The sequence below is a fragment of the Peromyscus eremicus genome, chromosome 23 (assembly GCF_949786415.1).
Source record: "Peromyscus eremicus chromosome 23, PerEre_H2_v1, whole genome shotgun sequence".
Classification (NCBI taxonomy): domain Eukaryota; kingdom Metazoa; phylum Chordata; class Mammalia; order Rodentia; family Cricetidae; genus Peromyscus; species Peromyscus eremicus.
The window spans coordinates 12,963,694-12,986,453 of record NC_081438.1 but is presented as its reverse complement, the minus strand read 5'-3'; the positions used below and the strand labels follow the sequence as shown (position 1 = coordinate 12,986,453).

The window sequence follows — 22,760 nt, the reverse complement described above, 5'->3', positions numbered from 1 at the left end:
CACTCCTTGTTAGTTCATCGGGGTCACAGTGACAGAGCACCACGGACTCTGGGGCTTAAATAACAGCCATTCATTATCATTTCTGGAGGCCTGAGGCTCCACCTGCAGCTAGCTGAGTCTTAGAAGCTCCAGGTGGTTCCGTCTCCATGTCATGACAGCGGAGCCATGTCCCTCCCTTTCTGTCACCTTGCCGGCCTCCATCTTTTTGTCTTTTTCTTTTCTTTTTTTTTTTTTTTTTTTTTTTGGTTTTTCGAGACAGGGTTTCTCTGTGTAGCTTTGCGCCTTTCCTGGAACTCACTCTGTAGCCCAGGCTGGCCTCGAACTCACAGAGATCCGCCCGGCTCTGCCTCCTGAGTGCTGGGATTAAAGGCGTGCACCACCACCACCACCACCACCACCACCACCACCACCACCCGGCTTCCGGCCTCCATCTATGCGTCTTCCCCTGTTTCCCATGTCCAAATCTCTGTAGCCCACCAGCCTGCACCGCTGCCCTTCACCAGAGTGCTTCCTGGGCTGCACATCCCCTTGTTAGACGTCCAGGCCCTACTCCAGCCTGTCTGGCATCACCAGAGGGCTCCCTGTCCTCGGGTTTGTTGTTGGGCTCAGTGAGTTGGAAGCATCCATAGGAGATGGGAAGCTGTAGAAGATCAAGCTAGGGCTGTTCAGTTCCCCAGCTTTCTCCTTGTGGGATCATTGTTGCTGACTGACTGCTGCCATTGAAGGCCATGCTGTCTGCTCTAGCCTTTTCTAAGTCCTGTATGATCACCATTCCATTCGTGTTTATCTCCTACCAACATCCTGACAGACTCATCCAGTTTTTTTCCCTCTGGGCTTTGAGGTTGTAATCTACATTTTTGGGGGGGTGGGGTGCGGGGTTCGAGACAGGGTTTCTCTGTAGCTTTGGAGCCTGTCCTGGACTAGCTCTGTAGACCAGGCTGGCCTCGAACTCACAGAGATCCACCTGGCTCTGCCTCCCGAGTGCTGGGATTCGCCGGGCCGTAATCTACATTTTTGTTGAGTATGATGATGCTTGTCTTAGAGCTAGCTGGTTTTGTGTTGAGGCAGTATCTCCCTTAGCAGCATAGGCTGAACCCTCTAGTAGCCAGGCTAGCCTCAGACTTAGAGCAGGCCTCTGGCCTCTGCCTCCACCAGCCCTTTGACACTGGAGATTCTTATTAATTTCCTCCTCATCTATTATTTGACTTTTGGTTTTTTTGAGATAGGGTCTCTCTACTTAGCTCCAGCTGCCCTGGAACTCGCTCTGTAGACCAGGCTGGCCTTGAACTCACAGGGATCCTCCTGCCTCTGCCTCCCGAATGCTGGCTATTCTGTTTTAGTTTGTGACAGGCTCTCACTCTGTGTAACCCTGGCTGGCCTTGAACTCACAGAGACCTGCTTGTCTCTGCCTCCCAAGTGCTGACATTAAAGGAATTCATCACTGTGCCTGATTCATCCTTTTTTTTTGTTTCTGGTGAATCCAGGTTTTATTCCAGATACCAAGAGCCTGGGAAATAATTGTGGCATGAATGAACTCAGTAGCAGAACAGAAATTTCCAGAAGTTTCCAAAGATAAAGTTTTAGCCACTTAGTTTCATCTCTTTGTTCTCTTGGACCTGCTCACCAAACACTTGAGTCTTATGGTGACCTAGTGGACTTCTTTCTGTCCTGCACTTCCGAGTCTCGGTCCTGGCGAGCTGCTGGAAGAACACTAATTGAAAGAGAAGGAAGAGGACTCTAACCCTCTCTTGTCCCCTTTGACCCTCAGATTGAGGCAGGCCCCTGCATCATCCTCAACCCGGGAAGATCTTGCCATGCTGGCATTTGTCAGCGTTTATTTGTGTCCTTTAGAAGCACGTTATTGGAACCTTAAAGACAGCGCTTAGCTGAAATAACCTGCAATTAAAGTCTGTAGCCAAGGATTTCGCTTTGAGCCCTGATAACCTGCTCGGCTGTGTTAACAATAACGCCTCAGACGTGTTCTTGGAAAGCAATGGCGATGTTAAGGGCTGGTGCCTTTGGTGAAGCCATTAGAAAGTCTGGCAGGCACTGAGTGATCTTTTTTGTCCGCCGCTGCTGTTCTGTTTCCAGAACAATGACCAATCTTTCACACTTCTGTCGTCAGATGCCATCATATATTGCCAGGGACTTTCCCTTCCTTCCTCCCCTCCCTCCCCCTCTGTCCTCCTCCTCTTCCTCCTCCTTTCGAATTTGTGGTCAGGAATGTTTGGCCGCGTGATGCCTTTAGATCACTTATCCTTCCAATTTAGGAAGTCTCGAAAAAAACAGGGCAAGACTGGGTGAAAACAGGTGAAATGGATTTGACTCCTGGGGCCGAGGCAGGATGCTGAGTGTTTCTGATTGGGGTTGCGTGCGGAGAAATTAGGGAAGGCTTGGAAGCAGGAGTGAAGCCTGAGGAGGTTCCGAGCTATAATGTGAGCCCTCCTCTAAAAAAAAACGGGGGGGGGGGGGGTTGGTTTGTGCTAGCCTGAAACTTACTGTGTATCATAAACTGGTCCCTGCCTCACTCCCCAAATGCTGGGGTTACAGTCCTGTGCCACCACTAATTTACTGACTAGTTTGTTTCATTTAAGATATTGAGTCCAGCCGGGCGGTGGTGGCGCACGCCTTTAATCCCAGCACTCGGGAGGCAGAGCCAGGTGGATCTCTGTGAGTTCGAGGCCAACCTGGGCTACCAAGTGAGTCCCAGGAAAGGCGCAAAAGCTACACAGAGAAACCCTGTCTCGAAAAACCAAAAAAAAAAAAAAAAAAAAAGATATTGAGTCCAGCCGGGCGGTGGTGGCAGCGCACGCCTTTAAGCCCAGCACTCGGGAGGCAGAGGCAGGCAGATCTCTGTGAGTTCGAGGCCAGCCTGGTCTACTGAGCGAGCTCCAGGAAAGGCGCAAAGCTACACAGAGAAACTCTGTCTTGGGGGGGTGGGGGGAGATAATGAGTCCAAATTTCCTTTTTGGATGGAACTCCACTGTGTGTTTCTATACCACTTTTTATAAACTCAACGTTTTGTTAAGCTATTTGCCAAAGAACTATTTCTTTTACCACAATAGTTTTTTAAGGATATTTTTTATTTTATGTGTACGAGCATTTTGTCTGTGTGCATCGTGTGCACAGTGTTCCTTGTCTGGGCACCTGAGGAAGTCAGAAGGCATCCGATCCCCTGGGACTGGAGTTAAAGGCAGTTGTGAGCTGACTTGTGGTGCTGGGAACCGAACCCGGGTCTAAATGTCCTTTGCAAACCAGTGAGATGGTTCAGTAGATAAAGGCACCTGCTGCCGAGCCTGACACCTTGAGTTTCCTCTGTGAGACCCGTATGGTAGAAGGAGGGTCCTGACCCCACACATTGTCCTCTTATCTCCACACCATGGCATGCTTGTACCTACATGCAAAATAAAGAAATAAAGTTGTAATGCCAATTTTCTCTTCCTCCTCCTCCTCCTCCTCCTCTTCTTCTCTCTCTCTCTCTCTCTCTCTCTCTCTCTCTCTCTCTCTCTCTCTCTCCTCTTACATGATCAACTCTTTATTCTTAGAACAACCCTGTTATCATTACCATCATCACTTTGAATTATCATGAATATTATATTCTGTCTTACTGATCAAAACTCCGCTGGGTGGGGGGCAGGGAAACTCACGCTAAACAGCAGTTGGTTTGCAGAAGGAGATTCGTTTCTGCACCTCTCTTTACATCTCTGTCTACCGGTTCAGCCACTTTTTAAAGTACTTTGGTGGCTCACATACCTGTAATCTCCCATGTGGGAGGCTGAGGCAGGAGGATTGCTGGGCAACCCTGTCTCATAAGCTTAAAAAAAAAAAAGACTAGATGGTTGCAGTTATATTCCTCTTGTAGCTGAGCCAGGAACATATCGGGTACTAGAGTTAGAGTCTTCAGGATGGGACAGCTCTTGGAGCAATCTCTGTATTTTGCCATTTACCTATATTCTGAACATCTAGTATTTGTTTCTTGCTTGATGTTCTTGTTGGTTGTAGTTCCATTTTTGTTTACGTTATTACCCTTGCTTTCTCCTGGAAATCTTTCTTATTGTATATAGTTTTCTTCTCCCCCCCACCCCCTTCAAAGCTGAGGACCGAACCCAGGGCCTTGCACTTGCTAGGCAAGCGCTCTACCACTGAGCTAAATCCCCAAACCCATAAATATAATACTTTTTTTTAAAGAGCTTTTTTTTTTTTTTTTTAAGATTTATTTTATTTATTAAGTATACAGTGTTCTGTCTGCATGTGTCCTTTCAGACCAGAAGAGGGCACCAGATCTCAGTACAGGTGGTTGTGAGCCACCATGTGGTTGCTGGGAATTGAACTCAGGACCTCTGGAAGAACAGCCAGTGCTCTTAATCACTGAGCCATCTCTCCAGCCCCTATAGTTTTATATTACATTTAGAACCTTCTTATTTAGACAGAAAGAAGTGTAGTGGAAATTAGTTCCACCAATTAGCTTTGAGGTATAAGCCTTACAGCGTGATCCCTTAAAAGGAGGGGTGGGGCCGGGCGGTGGTGGCCCACGCCTTTAATCCCAGCACTCAGGAGGCAGAGGCAGGTGGATCTCTGTGAGTGCGAGGCCGGCCTGGGCTACCAAGTGAGTTCCAGGAAAGGCACCAAAGCTACACAGAGAAACCCTGTCTCGAAAAACCAAAAAAAAAAAAAAAAAAAAAAAAAAGGGGGTGGGGTGGGGGGTGGGGTGGGGTCAGGGCTTCCTCCTCCTTTCTTTTTTCTTCTTGAGGTGGGTTCAGAGAACTGAGTCGATTCACTCCCGGGTAGAACGGACAGCGGCTGTTCACTTGGTTCTGTGTTCGCGAGTGTATCTTCCCTTTATTACTTTAACAAGTCCTTGTTACCCCCTTAAACAGACTCATGTGGATCTATCGCAATAAAAACCCAGTGTGGTGGTGCACTGCACACTAACTTGAATCTCAACAGTCAGAAAAGGCAGGTAGATTTCTAAGTACCAGGCCAGCCTGGGGTACCAGTGAGACCCCTTTAAAAAGATAAGATTCTGAATTTGGATTAATGGTCCCTGCTACATGAATTTGGTTAAACTGTTTCTGGATTTTTGCTTGTTTGTTTCCTGTTTGGGGTGTGATGATAACCTTCATGGATTTTTGTTGGTTCAGGAGATGCAAATTGGCATCTCCATGGAGCCATTTTTCAAGATGGAGAACAAGAATGATAATGAGGTAGAGGCTCATGGTTAGAACTGTGTTTTCTCCCACCCTCATTCTCCCCACCCCAACCCCCAAGACAGGGTTTTTCTGTAGTTCTGGCTGGAGAAGGCTTGGGTGGGGGTGAGGTGTGCCAGCCTGGAGGGCCCTGTGACAGGTAGGGACCGAGGGATGCACGGAGAACCTGGTGGCCAGTGTCCGCTTCGATTCGTTAAATAGGCGCCTCAGCCTTTTGTCCTAGGTTTGAGACCTGACACTTAGGTTCTGGGAATCAAACTCAGGTCTTCATGGCTACACAGCAGGCATTTTACTAAATCGTCTCCTGGCCCTTTACAGTCTTTCTTTGTGAGGCAGGGTCACATGTAACTAGGTTGACGTTGATTCTCCTGCCTCCACATCCCAAGTGCCGGTATGACAGGTGGAAGCCATGGCGGGCACAGAAGTATTTGTTGAGTTTGTTTGTCGGTTAGACAGTGGTTTCATCCTGTAGCTTAGTCTGGCCGAAAACTCTCTGTACAGCGTGGGGGAGCCCCAAATTCATGGTGACCCTGCTACTTGAGCCTCTTGAGTGGTGGGATCGCAGACGTGAGCTGCCACCCCACCAGAAAATCACAAATATTCGCCGGGCAGTGGTGGCGCACACTTTATAATGCCAGCACTTGAGGAGGCAGAGGCAGGCGGGTCTCTGAGTTGAAGGCCAGCTAGTGCTACACAGAGAAACCCTGCCTCCAAAAAACAAAACAAAGCAAAAAAAGGCAGCGGTACCTGCCTACAAGCCTACGCCTGAATTTGATCCCTGAACTCCAGCTTCCTGTGGTGAAAGAAATCTCCCCCACAGTCTGTCCTCTTACCTCCTCCAGGTGGGCACTGTTGAAGGTTCGTGATGCTCCCCCCACAAACATATTAGTAAAATGTAACAACAATTTAAAAGACAAGTCTAAGTTCAGCTGAACTAAGTAGTAGGTTCCAGGGCAACCTGAGCTACAGAGTGAAACCTTGTTTCCAAAAGGAAGGAAAGTAAGGGCACTGGGCGGAGGTGGCACACGCCTTTAATCCCAGCACTTGGGAGGCAGAGCCAGGCAGATCTCTGTGAGTTCAAGGCCAGCCTCGTCTACAGAGCGAGATCCAGGAAAGGCTCAAAGCTACACAGAAACCCTGTCTTGAAAAACCAAAAAAAAAAAAAAAAAAAAAAAAAAAAAAGGGACCACGCCTTTAATCCCAGCACTGGGGAGGCAGAGGCAGGTGGGTGGATCTCTGTGCCTTGGAGGCCAGCCTGGTCTACAGAATGAGTTCCAGGACAGCCAGGGCTACATAGTGAGTTCCAGAACAGGCTCCAAAGCTACACAGAGAAACTCTGTCTCAAAAAACAAAAAACAAAAAACAAAAGATGTATTTCATTTCATGTGTGAGTGTTTTGCCTGCCTGTGTCTTGGTGTACAGTGTGCATGCCCCACACCTGTGGAGGCCAGAAGAGGAGCATTGGATCCCCTGGAACTGGAGTTACAGATGTTTTTTGGGAGATGCCATGTGGGTGCTAGGCACTGAACCTGTGTCTTCTGTAAGAATAGCCAGTTCCCTGGCCTTTTGGAAGGAAGGCTTAATGGCTCAGGTGGGAATGAGCTGTGTAAAGTACATTCTAGGATGGCTGGAAAGGTTGCGATTTTTGAACATGATGGTGTAAGAGGGACCTCAAAACAGCTTGACCACACAGCTACCATAACAGGCTTAGAGGACCAGACGCAGCTTCTGTGACAGGCTTACTGGCAAGAAAAGCCATAAACTTGCCGGGGGTGGGTGGTGGGTGGTGGGTGGTGGGTGGTGGTGGCAGCGGCGGCACACACCTTTAACCCCAGCACTCGGGAGGCTGAGCCAGGTGGATCTCTGTGAGTTCGAGGCCAGCCTGGGCTACCAAGTGAGTTCCAGGAAAGGTGCAAAGCTACACAGAGAAACCCTGTCTCGAAAAACCAAAAAAAAAAAAAAAAAGCCATAAGCTGACCCCACCCAGGGAGGGCCTCCATCTAAGGGGAAGTACCTGACATCCCAGACATTCCAACCATTAGATAAGGTGGCCAGAGTTCCTGAGTCCTATTTTTGTTTTACAGATATCCCTAGACAATTGTCAGCCAATCAGGGTCCTGAACCCTGGAAATCCCCTCACCCCAACCACTGCTATGATAAAAACTCTGCCCCACCTGGGCTCAGGGCTCTCTGCTCTCACCACTGTGTCAGACAGAGAGATCAAACCCTGGAGCTTGAAGAGAATAAAGGCTGTTTGCTTTTACCTATGGGAAAAATGAAAATAAAGTAAAAAGAACAATCAGTTCCCTTAACCACTAAGCCATCTTTCCAGCCCCCAAAAGTTACTTTTAAAGTCAGGACCAGTTTTTGAATTGGGATAGATGATGGGCTTAGGTCAGTACCAGCCAGCTGTTAAATTAGTTCTTTTGTTTGTTTTGTTTTTTCAAGACAGGGTTTCTCCATGTAGTTTTGGAGCCTGTCCTGGATCTCATTCTGTAGCCCAGGCTGGCCTCGAACTCACAGAGATCTGCCTGGCTCTGCCTCCCGAGTGCTGGGACTAAAGGCGTGTGCTAACTCCGCCGGCTAAATTAGTTCGTTTTTTAAACATCTTGTACCTCTCAAATCTTCCAGTGCATGTAAATATTTATAGGTTTATTTTATTTAAAGTAGGAAAGGAACCTCCATTTAACAGAAAGCTCAGTCTATTGAGAGTACCCATATGATAAATATATGTGGTTTTTCGATGCTGTGGAATGTGTCTTGAGGGAGTAAAAAGTAATTAAGTAGCATTAGTAATTTCTTTAACTGAAATTACTGCAGCCTTGATTTGTCAAAATGATGCTCTTCTAACCTGTTTTACCAGGTAATCCTCGACTCCCAACTTGGCATGTGACAAGATTCACAAATGCCTTTTATTTCCCTTATATGTTAAGAATGTCTTGCCAAAATACCTTTTGCTAGGGCGGCATGGTGGTACAAGCCTGTAATCCTGGTACTAGGATAGCTGAGGCAAAAGGATCATTAGTTTTTGGGGCCAGCCCAGGCAACATAGCAAGACATTTTGCTTTTACCATTTAGCGAGGCAAGGATTATTGGAGAGAGAGAGGCAAATGGTAAAAAAGCAGGAAAACAACTGAAGCGTGCATTCTTTATTGTTGCTAAGCATAAATGACACCTTGGATTGGGATGACCCTTTCTGGACAAGCTCTGCCATTTCTGATTGTTCTAACAGGCATGTTCACAGATGCTATGCATTGGCTCTGGGGAGTACCAGCGACTCATTACAACTGGCTCTCAAAGACTCTGTGCTCTCTTCCTGTACTGGGTCTGTGGAAAACATTCCTAAGCTTTATCCATGGCCTTTTGGATATGGACACAAAGAAAGGGGCCTTACACTGGGGAGGACCTCCTCCTTAGCGGTACCCAGAGTCCTGGTGAAAGGTGGATACATTCCCAGTCTGACTTCCCTCTGCCCATTTTTAGAAGTGGGTAAGTTGAGGGTGATGGTTCAGAATGGGCATCAGGGCTCGGAGTATGGTAAGTGGTTGAATACTTGATTAGCAGGAGTGAGAACCCTGGGTTCTATTGGGGGAATAATAACCATATAACAAAAGAGAGAGCACTCTGCATTATTATTATTATTTTCACTGTTCACTCCTTTAATTCATTATTAAACAAACCCATAAATATTAATTGAAGTTTTACTATAAGCAATTCATTGAGCCTTAAGACTGTATAAAAAGAGACGATAAGACTTTTGTATATAGCCCTGGGAGTAGATGGTAAGGCATAAACCTGGAGGGGCCGGGGTACAGCTCCTTCATGATCTACCATGCCCAGTTGACCTATGCCTTTAAATCTGAAACAAGCTCTTGCTAATTTGCTCAGGTTTTCCTTGAACTGTGTAGCCAAGGCTAACCTTGAATTTGTCATCTTCCTGCCTCAGCCTCCCAAGTGGCTGGGATTCTAGGCGTATACCACCAAGCTCAATTTAAACGATACATTCTGCACACACCTTTCCACAGCTTGCTTTATAAAGAACAGTGTAAATCTTAGATGGGCAGGTCCTGCTTGTGCATTGTATGCTAGGTCGGGGGTATATTGCCATTCACATATGGTTGCCTCCCCTTTTGATGTGTTTCTTCTTTTTTTTTTTTTTTTTTTTTTTTTTTGGTTTTTCGAGACAGGGTTTCTCTGTGTAGCTTTGTGCCTTTCCTGGAACTCACTTGGTAGCCCAGGCTGGCCTCGAACTCACAGAGATCCGCCTGGCTCTGCCTCCCGAGTGCTGGGTTTAAAGGCGTGCGCCACCACCGCCCGGCGATGTGTTTCTTCTTATGTTTTCACGGAGCACTTTGCCTTTTCCCCCCGCCCCGGGATGAGGCTAAGTCTGGGCAGAACCAGGGGCCATTTTTGAGGTCTCAAGCTCCAATAGGTACCGATAGAATATCCAGTGACAACCAGAAACAAAGAGAGAAAGTGGGTGGCCCCTGTGACCAGGGAGGACTTGGCATTGGGTGTTTTTGTTTTTGTTTTTAATTATTTTTTTATTTACTCATCACAAGGTGAAAACTCTGTCTCCTGTTGGCTCAGGGCAAGCACCGTCTGCCTGGGTGGCATCAGCCTCGAGAACTTTCTAAGAACAGAAGGAAGATCTGGCTATGGGGAGCAGGGAGAGTGTTCAGTTCTTCAGGGTCACTCCCGACGTGACCCGGGTCAAGTAAGGACCAGCCAAAGCTTAGTGGAAGCAATACAATTTAAGGTGTCAGTTGTGCTGGGTAAGGTTGTCATGGTGTCTCCTTGTATACAGTCTGGAACCCTACCAAAACAAAACAGATGTTGGTTAATTGCACCAGTTAGCGAAAGGAAACTTGGTTGAGAGAGAGAGAGAAAAGAAGCCCCTTGATCCAGGAGAGGATCCCCTACAAGGCTTTTGGATTGTGGATTGTGGCTGGCAGGTACCTTCTTATGTTGAGACGATAACCCAGCACAGGATTTACTCGGCCAGCTTTCTAACTACACCTGCCCTCTTTGGTATTGCATTTAAACCAAGAATTCACAATTTATAAAAATCTAGCGGGATTGGGTTGTGTTGATGGACACCTGGAATTCTTGAACTTCAGAGGCTGAGGCAGCAGGATCATTGAGCGTTTGAGACCAGCCTGGGCTCCATTGCAAGTGCTTATGCGAGCCAAGGTCACATTAAAAAAAAAAAAAAAAAAAGACTCCATCTCAAAACAAAACTCTAGTAAGAAGATTTTTTCCCCTCTTTGCTTCAGTCAGCATGTCAGTTGGATCGTGACAAACCAGTCCTTTTGTTTGTTTGTGTTGGAGACAGGGCCTCACTGTGTAGTCCTGGGTGGCCTGGAACTCTATTGTAAGGCCAGGCTGGCCTCAAACTCACAGAGATCCTCCTGCCTCTACCTCCTGAGTGTTAAACTGGAAGATATGCGCCACCCAAACTGGCCACGCGAAGAGCCAGTTGGTTGAGGGTTTTTGTATCCTGTTCTTTGGGGCAGGATCAAATGGGATCCTTTCGCTTCCTAGCAGGATCTCACCTCAGCTTCTTCATCTCCCAAGTGGCGCACGTTGCGTGGGCCGGTAAAGCGTGCCTGTTCTGTGACCTTAAACGAGATCGTGATCTTCCTTCGCGTGCTCAGCGCGGCGCTTGCACGGGGACTTTCTCTGGGCGATGGTAGATAACGGTTCTCTAACTCTTTCATTTGACGGCCATGGACCCCCCTTCCAGCTCTGAGCTGGTGTGATGAGTGATTTTGGTGGTTCCCTGCAGCTCGGGGGGGGGGGGGGGGGGGGCTCTTTCCCTTCTCTTTGGTGAGCCATGATAAGAGAACCGGGCCATTTTACTTATTGAAATAAAAAAAGTGGTCTTCCTGAGAGTCCTCACAGGAAATCAACCCGAAGGCAGTTCTATTAAATACACTTGTGCTCGGCATTCTTAACAGAGACCTGTGAGGAGGGGGGAAATCCTACTTCTTACCATAACTGGTGTATTATGCTGTTTGGATGTCTCTGACCTTGTGGGTTTGTTCATGGACAGAGAAAGAGAAGCATTTTCTTCTTCTTCTGGGCAGGAAAGATTGGGCCTGTGCATCCTGGACATGCACATTCTACCACTAAGCTGCACCCAGACCCATCATTAGCATCCTTCCCCAAACTCCTGCTACTAATTTCTTTACCTGGTTTTTTCCTGGGTGGAGGAGCATCTCCTAAGGGCTCATACACGGGCAGCTTTGTGGGTGGAGGGAAGTGTGTAGGAGGTCACTTTTTTTTTTTTTTTTTTTTTTTTTTTGTATGCCCTTGACTGGACTGTAAAAACTACAAAATGGAAGAAGGGTATTCAGCGAAGATGTGTTCGGGAAAGAGAAGTTGCCTGGGAGTCTTTCTATGGTGCCGGTTGGATGTATACGTTTCAGAGACTCTTAAAATCCACTCAGTAAGACTGACATCCCATTTATTTACTCCTGACTGCTCCGCTAGAAGCCTCCTGAGTGTTCATTTATAAGGTCTCCACCACACATCCTGCCTTCATGGCAAGCCCAGGCCATCACACACTGGCCAGTCCCTCCTGTGCCCACTTTGGAGGTCCTGGCCTGGATGGGAGTGAACAGTTGGATGCCCACAAGTTGGTCATCTGACTTGGCAGCGGTTTTGAGAAAGCCTCACAGTTAAGTCCTTCCCATTTTATAGATGGAGCGGCAGCAGGTATGGATGTCCTTCCTAGTGCCATCTTGGATGGATGTGTGGTCTGTGCGCCAAACTGTCCGGCTAAGCTATCCTCCGCGGTGGTTCGTGTTCCAGTGATTTTGCCGCCTGTGATAGCATTGGTCATCTGGGCTAAAAGTCACGAACTGATCTTTCAGGGGAAGGGTTGTTGACATAAATGCCGGTAGACTTTCTGCTGTCGGAATGAAGGTCAGTCTGGATTTCTAGCAACGATATTTTCTGCCGCGTTGGACTGTTTCTGGACTGAAACGGTAAGAATTCTTCACTGTGGAAGAATCCAGATGCCTACACCTTCCTAGCCAATCTAGGATTGCTGAGCTCTGGACTGCAGTTAACACCTGTAACCTCTCTGAGGTCAGCTCCTGGGCACTTAAGAGAGTGGTAGTTCCCTCGAAGAGGGTGGGGGCGCCCACCTCAGGGCCGAATCTGGGGCATTCTCTCCGACAGACAGCTCGTAGTCCAGCGTCTGGAGCCTGCCTGCACCACCTCAGATTTGACGCTGGCTTTCCACCTGGAAAGGCAAACGGGAGAGCAGGGAGGATTAGCGACTGGGTCCAGCGCCCCGGGGGACCTGGCCCAGCCCTTGCAGAGGCCGACAGGCCTGCAGGCTCCGGGTAGGGGGGCCTCTGGGACTGGCCGGCATCAGATCCCCGATCTCCGGAGCGCAAGCAGATCCTGCTGCCAGAGATCCGAGAACCCGTGCCTGGCTGGCATCGCACGTAGGGCGGGCCTCCCCGGTGGCCCGGTGTACCCGGGGGAACTCCCGAGACACCCCTTACGGACCACACAAAAGACCCCACCCCAGGGCCATTTCCTGTGGCAGCGGCGGCGGCGGCGGCGGCGGCGGCGGCGGCGGAGGCGCCGTGCGAGCCACCTATGTGCTTCCCCGCAGCGCACTGGACCAGGGCCGGGCGGGGCGCCGGGCACGCCCCCACGCCGCCCGAGTCCCCCCCCCCCCCCCCCCCCCCCCGGCGCTACGCGCCCCGCGGCAGCCCCTCCGCGGGGGCCCGCCCCCGTGTCACCGCAGGCCCGGCTCCCTTTGTGTGCGGGCCGATCGCCGCGGCCCCGCCATTGGCCCGCCCGCCCGGGGGGCCAGCCCCTTCCTGGCTCGGCCTCATGCATATGCATGAGGCGCCGGCCCCGCCCCGCCCCCCTCCCGCGCGGGCGTGCGAGGCGCGCGGCGGCGGCGGCGGCGGCGGCAGCGGCGGCGGCGGCAGCGGCGGCGGCGGCAGCGGCGGCGGCGGCAGCGGCGGCGGCTGTGGCTCCCTCCTCGCCCGCGCGGGAGCCCGAGCGCCAGCCAGGGCGAGCCGAGCCTGCTCCCTGCGGGCGGCGTCGGCGGCGCCCCAGCCATGTCAGCGCGCGCGAGCCTGGGCCCACCATGAGCCATGGCCATGTCCGTGAGCGCCGAGGACGACGACTATGAATCGGAGCCCGACCAGGTCGGCGGCCCCGGGGTGGGGCTGAGGGAGGAGGGACCCGCGGCGGCACGACCCGGCGAGCTCCTGCCCTGCCTGACGCCGAGGCGGCCGAGGCGGCCGCGACGCCCGCGCCGAGGAGAAAGTTTGGCGGCCGCGGCCGACGGCGGGCCCGGGGGGGGGGGGGGGGGCGGCCCGCGGGGCAGGGGGCGTGTGCGGCGGGACGCGGGCGCCGTGGACAATGTGGGCCTGCGGGCCTGGCCGTCGGGTGGCGCGGGCCCGGGGCCCCCCCGAGGGTGAGTTGCGGGGCGCGCCGCGCCCTCCTCGGCTCGGCAACCCCCCGCGGCCCACGCGCTGCTTGCGGGGCTCCGCGGGGGCTCCCCCGCGGCGCCGGCGCCTCCTCGCCTCCCCGCGGGCAAAGTTGCACCGGGACCGTCGTCCTCCCGGGCTGGAGGACGCCCGCGGCCCGTGGGCCGACGGCCCGAGCTTTTGTCTGGGCGCCGCGCGCTCGCCCGCCGTGGGCAGCCGAGACAGGAAGGGGTGCGAGCCGCGGCAGGCGCGGGCCATCCGGAACCCGGCGAGAGCCCTCGTCTCGGCGGCGGCCGGGAGAGCCAGCACCTCTTCGGCGAGCGGAGCGGAGCGAGCAGTGGGGGGAATCGGAGAGGGTGGGGGGAGAGAATCCTGCGTGTATAACAAAGCTCTGGGTGTGTTTACCGCGAACATCTGCGCCCCCCCCCCCCAGTTTCGTGTTTGGCACACCCGGGAAGAAAGTTGAGGGGCTGCTGCTTCTAACCCCAACCCAGCGTGCGAAATAGCGTTTGCAGTCAGCCAGGCAGGCCAGGTAGACATGTCCACGGAATTAGGACGGGGATGGGTCACCTTATCCTGTGGGCTTGGGACGGCCTGCGTGCACGAGATGCTTGTGTATAACGCTCCGTGCATTTCCTTGGTGGAATAAAGATGTTGAAGCGAAAATATCGGAACTCCCCACCCCCCCCAACCCCAACACACACACACACACACCCTTAGGCGCCACTGAGGAAGTAAAGTAGAAAGGCTCCACTTGTCGTGTTGTGCGTCTTGTTCTGTAGTTTTATTCAGCAGAGGCAGGGTTCATTCGTTGGGTGTTGTGGTTCCTTGGTTCTGCTGCACAGTTGTAGGCATGCCCACCCTCCGAGTGTTAATGAATCTCCCAAGTTTTTTGGTTGGATGAACCCAGGGGCAATTCAGGAGGGCTTGGTTTGGAACTTCTGTTCCTCAGGTAGCTAGCTCTCCTGTGTGTGTGAACGGCTCTCAAGTTCTTGTTACGTAGTTCATGCCTCCACTCCTGGTTCAGTTTAGGTCTGCCTAACCCTGCCAACAGTTTACCGTTACCATGGCAAAAGAACATCTTCGTGTTCAGTAGTGTCCTGTAGGCTTTGGTCCGTCTGGGCAGAGGTTCCTCTTACCTCTTCCTCCAATTTGATTACATCCTGTGGTCCAACGTCTTTGACAGGATAAGCCTATCTCTGAGCTGGTTTTTGTTTGTTTCGGTTCCCGAGACAGTGTCTTGCTGTTAATTATTGCAGTACTCTTTACATAGCCAGGGTGGCCTCTCACTGGGCAGCAATCTTCCTGCCTCGGCCTCCCCCAAATGCTGAGAGTGCAGGTGTGAGTCACCACACCCAGCCTGTCTCTGGGCTCTAGAGCACATTTCCAGGTACTGCTCTTTCTGAGGGAGACTGCTGTTAGGAAGAGGGCCTAGTCTTTTTTTTTTTTTTTTTTTTTTTTTGGAGCTGAGGATGGAACCCAGGGCTTTGCGCTTGCTAGGCAAGTGCTCTACCACTGAGCTAAATCCCCAGCCCCGAGGGCCTAGTCTTATAGCCAGATCGATTTTCCTCTTTGCATGGGCCTGGCTGGGAATAGCACTTCTGGAGCAGTTAGCAAGAGAAATCCTCGCCAGGTTTTCATTTACACTCTAAAGATTTTCCCCCATTCATGTTTACTAGGCAGACAGCATTCTGAGCCTAGGCTTTGAACAGCGGTCTTCTCAGTCCCTGCAGAGCTGGTGGCAGCTCAGGTACTTTGCATCCTGCGGACACTTTAGGCTGAGGCTCAGTGCACTTTGCCTCCCCTACCACCCTATTTTTTCACCAATTGTCTCCGACCTGGGATTCTTTGTAGCCCAGAAGAGTAGATTGTGCTAAGGACCCCGAACCATCTAGGACTGGTAAGCTTGCCAGCACCAGGCCCCAGCTCTTCTGAGTTCTCCTTCCCTGCACCATATCCTTCTAGCTGGATGTCTGTCGCACCAAAAGAAAAGGCCCTTTATGAGGAGGGTGGGTGCTGGAGTCCTGACATATAGATATCCTGGATATTTGGCTACCTGCAAATGGAAGAGCGCCCCCCCCCCCCCCATGGAGAGAGGCCTTGTTGGGAAGCAGTTGTTCCAGTGACCGAATTGGAAAGAGAGCTGCCACAGCCCTTGTCAGAGTTCTGGTTATCCCACGAAAACCTCTGCTTGCCCCCAGACTGTCATCCAAGCCTGGGCAGTAGGGGCTTTGTTTTTGCTCCCCCACCCCCTTCCTTTTCCTTTTTTTTTTTTTTTTTTTTTGTAGCCCTGGCTGTCCTGGAACTACCTCTGTAAGGCTGACCTCGAACTCACAGAGATCAGCCTGCCTCTGCCTCTGCCTCCTGAGTGCTGGGATTAAAGGTGTGCGCCCGGGCCTATACTAGGCTGACTCACCCACCTGTGGTACTAGGTTAACATACCTGTCTGACATCTTTCACCAGCCATCCACGTTTCCCTAAATGTCACAGCCTATGGACTGTCAAGAAGTGATGGCCAGAGAGCAGCTTCATCAGGACAGCCTGTTGTGTCTCCCATACAGAGTGTATCGGGGAACTCCACGGATCTGCTTTCCACTCTGAGGAGGTGCCCCTTAAAGAACAGTTGTCAGGGCCGGGCGGTGGTGGCGCATGCCTTTAATCCCAGCACTCTGGAGGCAGAGCCAGGCGGATCTCTGTGAGTTCGAGGCCAGCCTGGTCTACAGTGGAGATCCAGGACAGCCAGGACTGTTTCACAGAGAAACCCTGTTTTTATTTTTCATCCCAGTGAAAGCAAAACTCTCAGAAATGTATGTAGTGATTGTTGTTCTATCACCCATTGTACTGTGTAGGTTGTTTTTGTTCTGTGGTGGTTGTTTGCTTTGGTTTGATTTAAAGGGTTTTTGTTTGTTTGGTTTGGTTTGGTTTTTTTTTTTTTTTTAAGTTTTTTTTTTTTAAGATTCATTTATTTATTACGTGTACAGTGTTCTGTTTGCATATATCCCTTCAGGCCAGAAGAGGGAGCCAGATCTCATTACAGATGGTTATAAGCCACCATGTGGGTGCTGGGAATTGAGCTCAGGACCTCTGGAAGAACAGCCAGTGTTCTTAGCCTCTGAGCCATCTCTCCAGCCCTTGGTTTTGGTTTTTCAAGACAGAGTTTCTCTATAACAGCTCTGGCTGTCCTGGAACTAACTCTATAGACCTGACTGGCCTTGAACTCACAGAGATCCACATGCCTCAGCTTCCTGAGTAATGGAATTATGCCAGTAAACCTGGCATTATAGTTTCTTAAACTGAAGTTTTTTAAAAATTTGTTTAGAGTGTGTGTGTGTGTGTGTGTGTGTGTGTGTGCGTGCGCGCGCGTGTGTGTGTGCGCGCGTGCGCGTGTGTGCGCAAGTGCGTTCATATGCCATGACATTCCTGGGTGTGTGTGTGTGTGTATAGAGTTCCAAGGACAGCCTGTGAGAATTGGTCTTTTCCTTCTACCATGCGGGTCCTGGGGGGCAATCCCAGGTAAGGGATCGGGTCACTAGGCTTAGCAAGCACCTTCACTCACTCAGCCACCCTGCCAGCCCTTAAATAGTGAAACATTTCAGTCTTTTTTGTTGTTGTTGTTTTCCCCTCCTCTCTCTGCCCCTCCTCCTGTATTTTTTTCCTTTTCTTTCTTTCTTGGCCTCCAGCTCCACTGGTAGCCAGGAATGACCTTGAGGTTACTCTCTGTTCACCTCCCAGATGTTTAAATGACAGGGGTCGGCTACTACACCACACCCAGCTCAGTAGTGAAATTGCAGGGCAGGTCCCTGAACCTATCTGAAGATGTATGGGCAAATTTGGCAACTTGGTGGTTGTGTGTATTTTTCTAGAAGAAAAATCGTCAGGTTCTCCAGAGGTCCCTCCATTCTTTGGGTGATCTTTATCCTCTTCCTTCTTACCCCCAGTATAAACAAACCAAGAGCCTTCCCTGTAGCCTGCAAGGCCCACAACACTGGTCATATCTAACTTTTTTATGTATGGCATGTCCATTATGCTGGAGAAATTTGAGGGTAGGCATGGCTCTTGATGTCAGCTTGGCTGTGTTGTGCAGCAGGATACGATATTAGTATGTTAAAAAGAAGAAGAAGAACAAAACACCGGGACAAACGGTAGTGGTATTCTTTGTGGTAGATTGATGGGAAACTTAGACCTGCCCCGCTACCCCCAGCTTTGGGAATTAAACTCAGATCCTTGAATTTAGTGGGCAGGTTCTCTACTGTTGAGCTGCCCAGTCTTCCCTTTTAAAATTACATTTGTTCTGTGTGTCCACATGTGTGTGGATGTGCTTGCATGTTTGAGGTCAGAGGACCACCTGTGGGAGTGGGTCCTCTCGGGATCAAACACAGGATATCGGGCATCGTGGCAGGCGTCCTCAGCCACTAAGCTGCCTTGCCCACTTCCTCTATTTTTATGTCATTTTTTCTTTATTACTGTTTTCCTTTTATTTTGAGACAGCCTCATTCAGTTTCTCACTCTGTAGCCCAGACAGGCCTTGAACTTTTACTCTCCCTACCTTCAAGTAGCTATGCGCCCACCAGACCTGTAAAACTGTCTTAATTGTGGAAACATTTAGCTACATTTCATTATGTTTCCTCACTTGACTACCTTCCCTCCACCCTTCTTCTCCATGTAGCCCTGGCTTTCCTGGAACTCACTCTATCTAGACCAGGCTGGCCTCAGATTCAGAGATCCACCTGCCTCTGCCTCCCAAGTGCTGGAATTAAAGGTGTGTGCCACCACTGCCCGGCAGATTTCTTATTTATGTGCATTGGTGTTTTGCCTACATGTATGCCTTTATGAGGGTGTCAGGTACCCTGGAACTGGAGTTACAGACAGTTGTGAACTGCGATGTGGGTGCTGGAAATTGAACCCAGGTCCTCAGCCACTGCTTTTAGCCGCCGAGCCATCTCTCCACTGTAGAAGAAACTCATAGCCATTCCTTTCTTGAGACTGAGAGCAGCTTTCTGCTGCTTTTCCTGCTGTCCTGGCATTCCTGAAGGGATCAGTCTTACCTGGGTTCACTTAATGTGGTGTTGATCCCGATGTGTATCTTTGCTTTGCTTTGCTCCCTAGGATCTGCAGATTGTTCCTTACAGCCTCATTGTTTCCTCCACCTCCTAGGCTTCCTTGCTCTGCCTGTTGCTCAAGCTAGACAGAAATTCATCCTGTCTGCACTCCTATGTTCTCCCCTTTACCAGGATCCTGAGTTGTCCCTTCCTGTCATCATATGTTGCTTTTGTTCATACTCTCATAATTTTTAGCTGATCTCTGTATTTTGTCGTGCTCGCTGCCCTTGAAATCTCTATTCCCCATACTATTGCCAGAATATAGTCCTGCTGCTCCCGTGTGTGAGGTCCTGTACATGCAGGGTGTGTTTCCTTAACGTGGCCCAGGAGGTCCTGCAGATGGGTTCCTTCTACCTCAGGGCTCTTTTCAGAAGTTGTGTTGAGCTGTTAGTAGTTCTTGAATGTGTCATGGACTTTCACATCTCAGTTTTATTCTTTTTTCTGCCTAGACGGTCCACTCCCTAAGCCCACCCTCACCACTGTCCTATAGAGTCCTCTTCCCCCTCTATTGCCCATGGAATCACATCTGATGTGGCCTGGGTTGGCCTTTCCAACCTGCCTTTCCCAGCATTTGAGGCAACTCTTCTGCGTTTGCGTACCAGAGTCCAGGCTGTAGAGCTGCTACCTAGACTCAGAGCTTAGTTGTCTCATCTATCAGCAGTGTGACATTGGGCAGGTTATTAACTTCACTGTCTGCAGTTTGCATATTTGTAAATGGACATAATAATTCCTACCTCACAAGCCATTGATAGAGCTATATTAAAAAGTGACTAGCACTTCAGAGTTAGCTTGTAGCATCGTCATGTTACATTTATGTGGTTTCTGTCTTTCTACTTCCAGACTGTAATGTCTTCACGAGTAGGCTACACAGCTTACTCATCTCAGTAGTCCTAGAATTTAGCGTTGAATCTGGTTCATAATTTACAGCCAGAAAACACTTGGGTGGGTGGATGAGTGGGTGAATATGTGAATGAGGGGGTTAATGAATGAATCCCCAGTGTACATGGCAGACTCTTGATGCTAGCAATGCTGAGCATCTTGTCCTTGTTTGTTGGCCATTTGTGTGTCTTATATTTTTTTAAGAGATAGCTATTAAAAATCCTTTGTCCATTTAAAGAAAGATTTTTTTATGTGTGTTTTGCCTGCACGTGTCTGTTCACCATATGCATGTAGTGCCCATAGAGGCCAGAAGAGGGCATCAGAGCCCCTGGAACTAGAGTTACAGGTGGTTAAGTCACTTGTGGGTACAGAGAATTGAAAGAGCAGCCAGTGCCCTTAACCACTGAGCCATCTCTCCAGTTCTTTTGCCCAATTTTAAGTTAACATGTTTGTCTTTTTATCATTGAGTTGTTAAGAATTCTTTATTCTGGGGCCTGGAGATGGCTCAGAGGTTAAGAGCACTGACTGCTTTTCCAGAGGTCCTGAGTTCAATTCCCAACAACCACGAGGTGGCTCACAGCCATCTGTAATGGTGCCCTCTTCCAGCCTGCAGGGACACATGCAGCCAGAATAGTGTATACATATAAATAAATAAAAATAGTAAATTAAATTTAATTAAAAAAAGAATTCTTTATTCCTGTATCCTAGCCCTTTACTGCTTAGATGATATGCAGATATTTTCTAGAGGTGGTTTTTTTTTGAAACATTAAAGCTTTAATTTTTTAAGTCTAATTTTATATTTTCCCTTCAACATTTTTGCTTTGGTTGTCATATCCAAAAAACCATTTCCCATACCTGTCACTCGTTTAACTCCTTGCTTAGGGTTCTAATCCATTTGGGGCTTGTCTTTTATATATAGTGTGAGGTAGGGTCCTGTCTTCATTCCTTTGTATGTGAATTTCCACTTTTCTCAGTACCATTTGTTGAAAAAAAAATTATTTCCCCAATTGAAATTTTTTGGTACCCTTGTTGAAAACCATTTGGTTAAAAAAGCGAATTTATTTCTAGACCCTCCGTTCTTTCCCATAACCTGTATGCCCCTGTGCCAGCACTACACCTTATTGCTGACTGTCCTTTTGTAATACCTTTGGAAACCACAGAGCCCAAAATCTTCCACTTTGTTATTTTTTCCTACTTCTCCCTTTCATTCTCTTTGATTCTCCTGTATGCTAAGCACACAGCTGAGCTCTCCTTAGCTTTGACTTTATCATTTTTTTTTTAAAGATTTATTATGTATACCGCGTTCTGCCTGCAGGCCAGAAGAGGGCGCCAGATCTCATTACAGATGGCTGTGAGCCACCATGTGGATGCTGGAAATTGAACTCAGGACCTCTGGAAGAGCAGCCAGTGCTCTTAACCACTGAGCCATCTCTCCAGCCCGACTTTATCATTTTTAAAAAGAATATTTGTGTGTCACATAGGTGTGGGATTAGCAAGATTCTACCCATGAACTTTCTGGAAGATAGAACCTGGTAGTTTGGAGATACTCATTAAATATTGAATGAATGAGTGGACCTCCTTTGTAACATTTCCTTTATGGGTCGTGGTGGGACACCTTTAATCCCAACACTCAAGAGGAAAAGGTAGGTGGATCTCTAAGAGTTTGAGGCCTGCCAGGGCTGCGTAGTGAGACATTTCTTTTAAGGGAGATGCTTTTGAATTAGTCCTGAGGAAAGAACCCTTTAAAGTGTGTGTGTGTGTGTGTGTGTGTGTGTGTGTGTGTGTGTGTGTGTGTGTATCTTTTGTTTATTTGGTTGGTTTGGTTTTGGTTTTTAGAGACAGGCTTTCTCTGTGTAACAGCCCTGGCTGTCCTGGAACTCGCCCTGTAGACCAGGCTGGCCTCGAACTCACAGAGTCTCTGCCTCACTTGTCTCTGCCTCCTGAGTGCTGGGATTAAAGGTGTGCGCCACCACGCCCGGCCTAGTTGGTTTCCGTTTAACATGTTAGCTGGTAACCATAGCCAAGGCTTCTCTCTAGCTAGACTTACAGAGAGGACAGGAGTCAAGGTCCTGGGAAACAGTTTCTCTGAAGGTGTTCTCTGTCATTACTCTGTCATTTTCCAGGATGTCTCTGCTAGTTAGGAAGTATGCTTTTAAATGCAAGTCTGCTTTGAAAAGTAAAGGAAGGTAAGCCCCTCTGGCCTGGCTGGCCTTTGGCATCCAACATAACGTAACTTTGGACTGAATCTCTTTAGTTTTTCATGAAAGAGACCAGTCTATGGAATTTCTTTTACCAAGGGCCCAAGATGAGCTCTCCTCCTTGGTTTTTCCCTTTGAGTTGGATGGTGTGCTACCCCTCTCTGTACCTAACCTGGGGCTCCCAAAAAGGACTCATGCCGTTGCCCCATTTGTGAGAGTGTGATGAGTGAGCTGTGAGGACACTGGCCCCTGGCAGAAGCAGCAAAAGGTACAGTGTGCTGTGAGGAGGAGACACCCTCTGGGCTCCGCTTTTGACAACACTGCTGCTTTTTAGGCAGTTCTGTTGTTGCTGTTTGGGCAGTTGCTGAGTTTTCAGAACTCAGGTCCATAGTCTGTGTGCCACCCTCAAATTCACAAGGCTCTGGACACTGGTTGTGATACACTTACTTGATAGCAGACCTAACTTGGCTTGACATACACAGTATAAAGGCTGTTGTGTCCCACTAAAGATGTGAGCATGGTAGAACTAACTGGACTTATGTGTGTTTGGGGGAAGCCCAGACTTTGTCCTTTTTAAGGACAAAGAGGGTCTGTGAGACCTCTGCTACTTGAAGGGAAAGTGACTAGTGTGTGGGTAGCCCTCTCTACTGGAGCCCTGCTCATCCTTGTTACTGTCATCACAGGGGAGGTTGAGGGTGCATGGGCCAGAAACCCCACAAAAGCAAATTGGGGTTCAGAGCAGATAGAGTAGGAGCATTCCAGTCCTTTTCTCTTGGCACTTGTCCCTGTAGAGGCCTGATAACTTCCTTGAGTGTTACAGGCTGCTAGGAAAGTGTGTTTGAGACAAGTTGGTGACTGATGATGTGGTTGTGTTCATGGAGAAAGGTAGACTCCTTTTCTTCCTAATGTGGA

General features: G+C 49.5%; 1 protein-coding gene across 4 annotated transcripts in view; it reads left to right on the top strand.

Annotated features, from left to right (window-relative positions):
• The window catches only part of Kdm2b (lysine demethylase 2B), a 124,896-nt gene that overhangs the window by 81,385 nt on the left and 20,751 nt on the right, over positions 1–22,760 (top strand). The window contains exon 1 of one of the 4 annotated variants that reach the window (XM_059249130.1): positions 13,228–13,387. The exons of the other annotated variants lie outside the window; for them this stretch is intronic. Coding sequence (XP_059105113.1) covers positions 13,334–13,387 — 54 coding nt within the window. The 5' untranslated portion in view covers positions 13,228–13,333. Of the gene's footprint in view, positions 1–13,227; positions 13,388–22,760 lie in introns of those variants that run through there. 4 annotated transcript variants of the gene reach the window in all.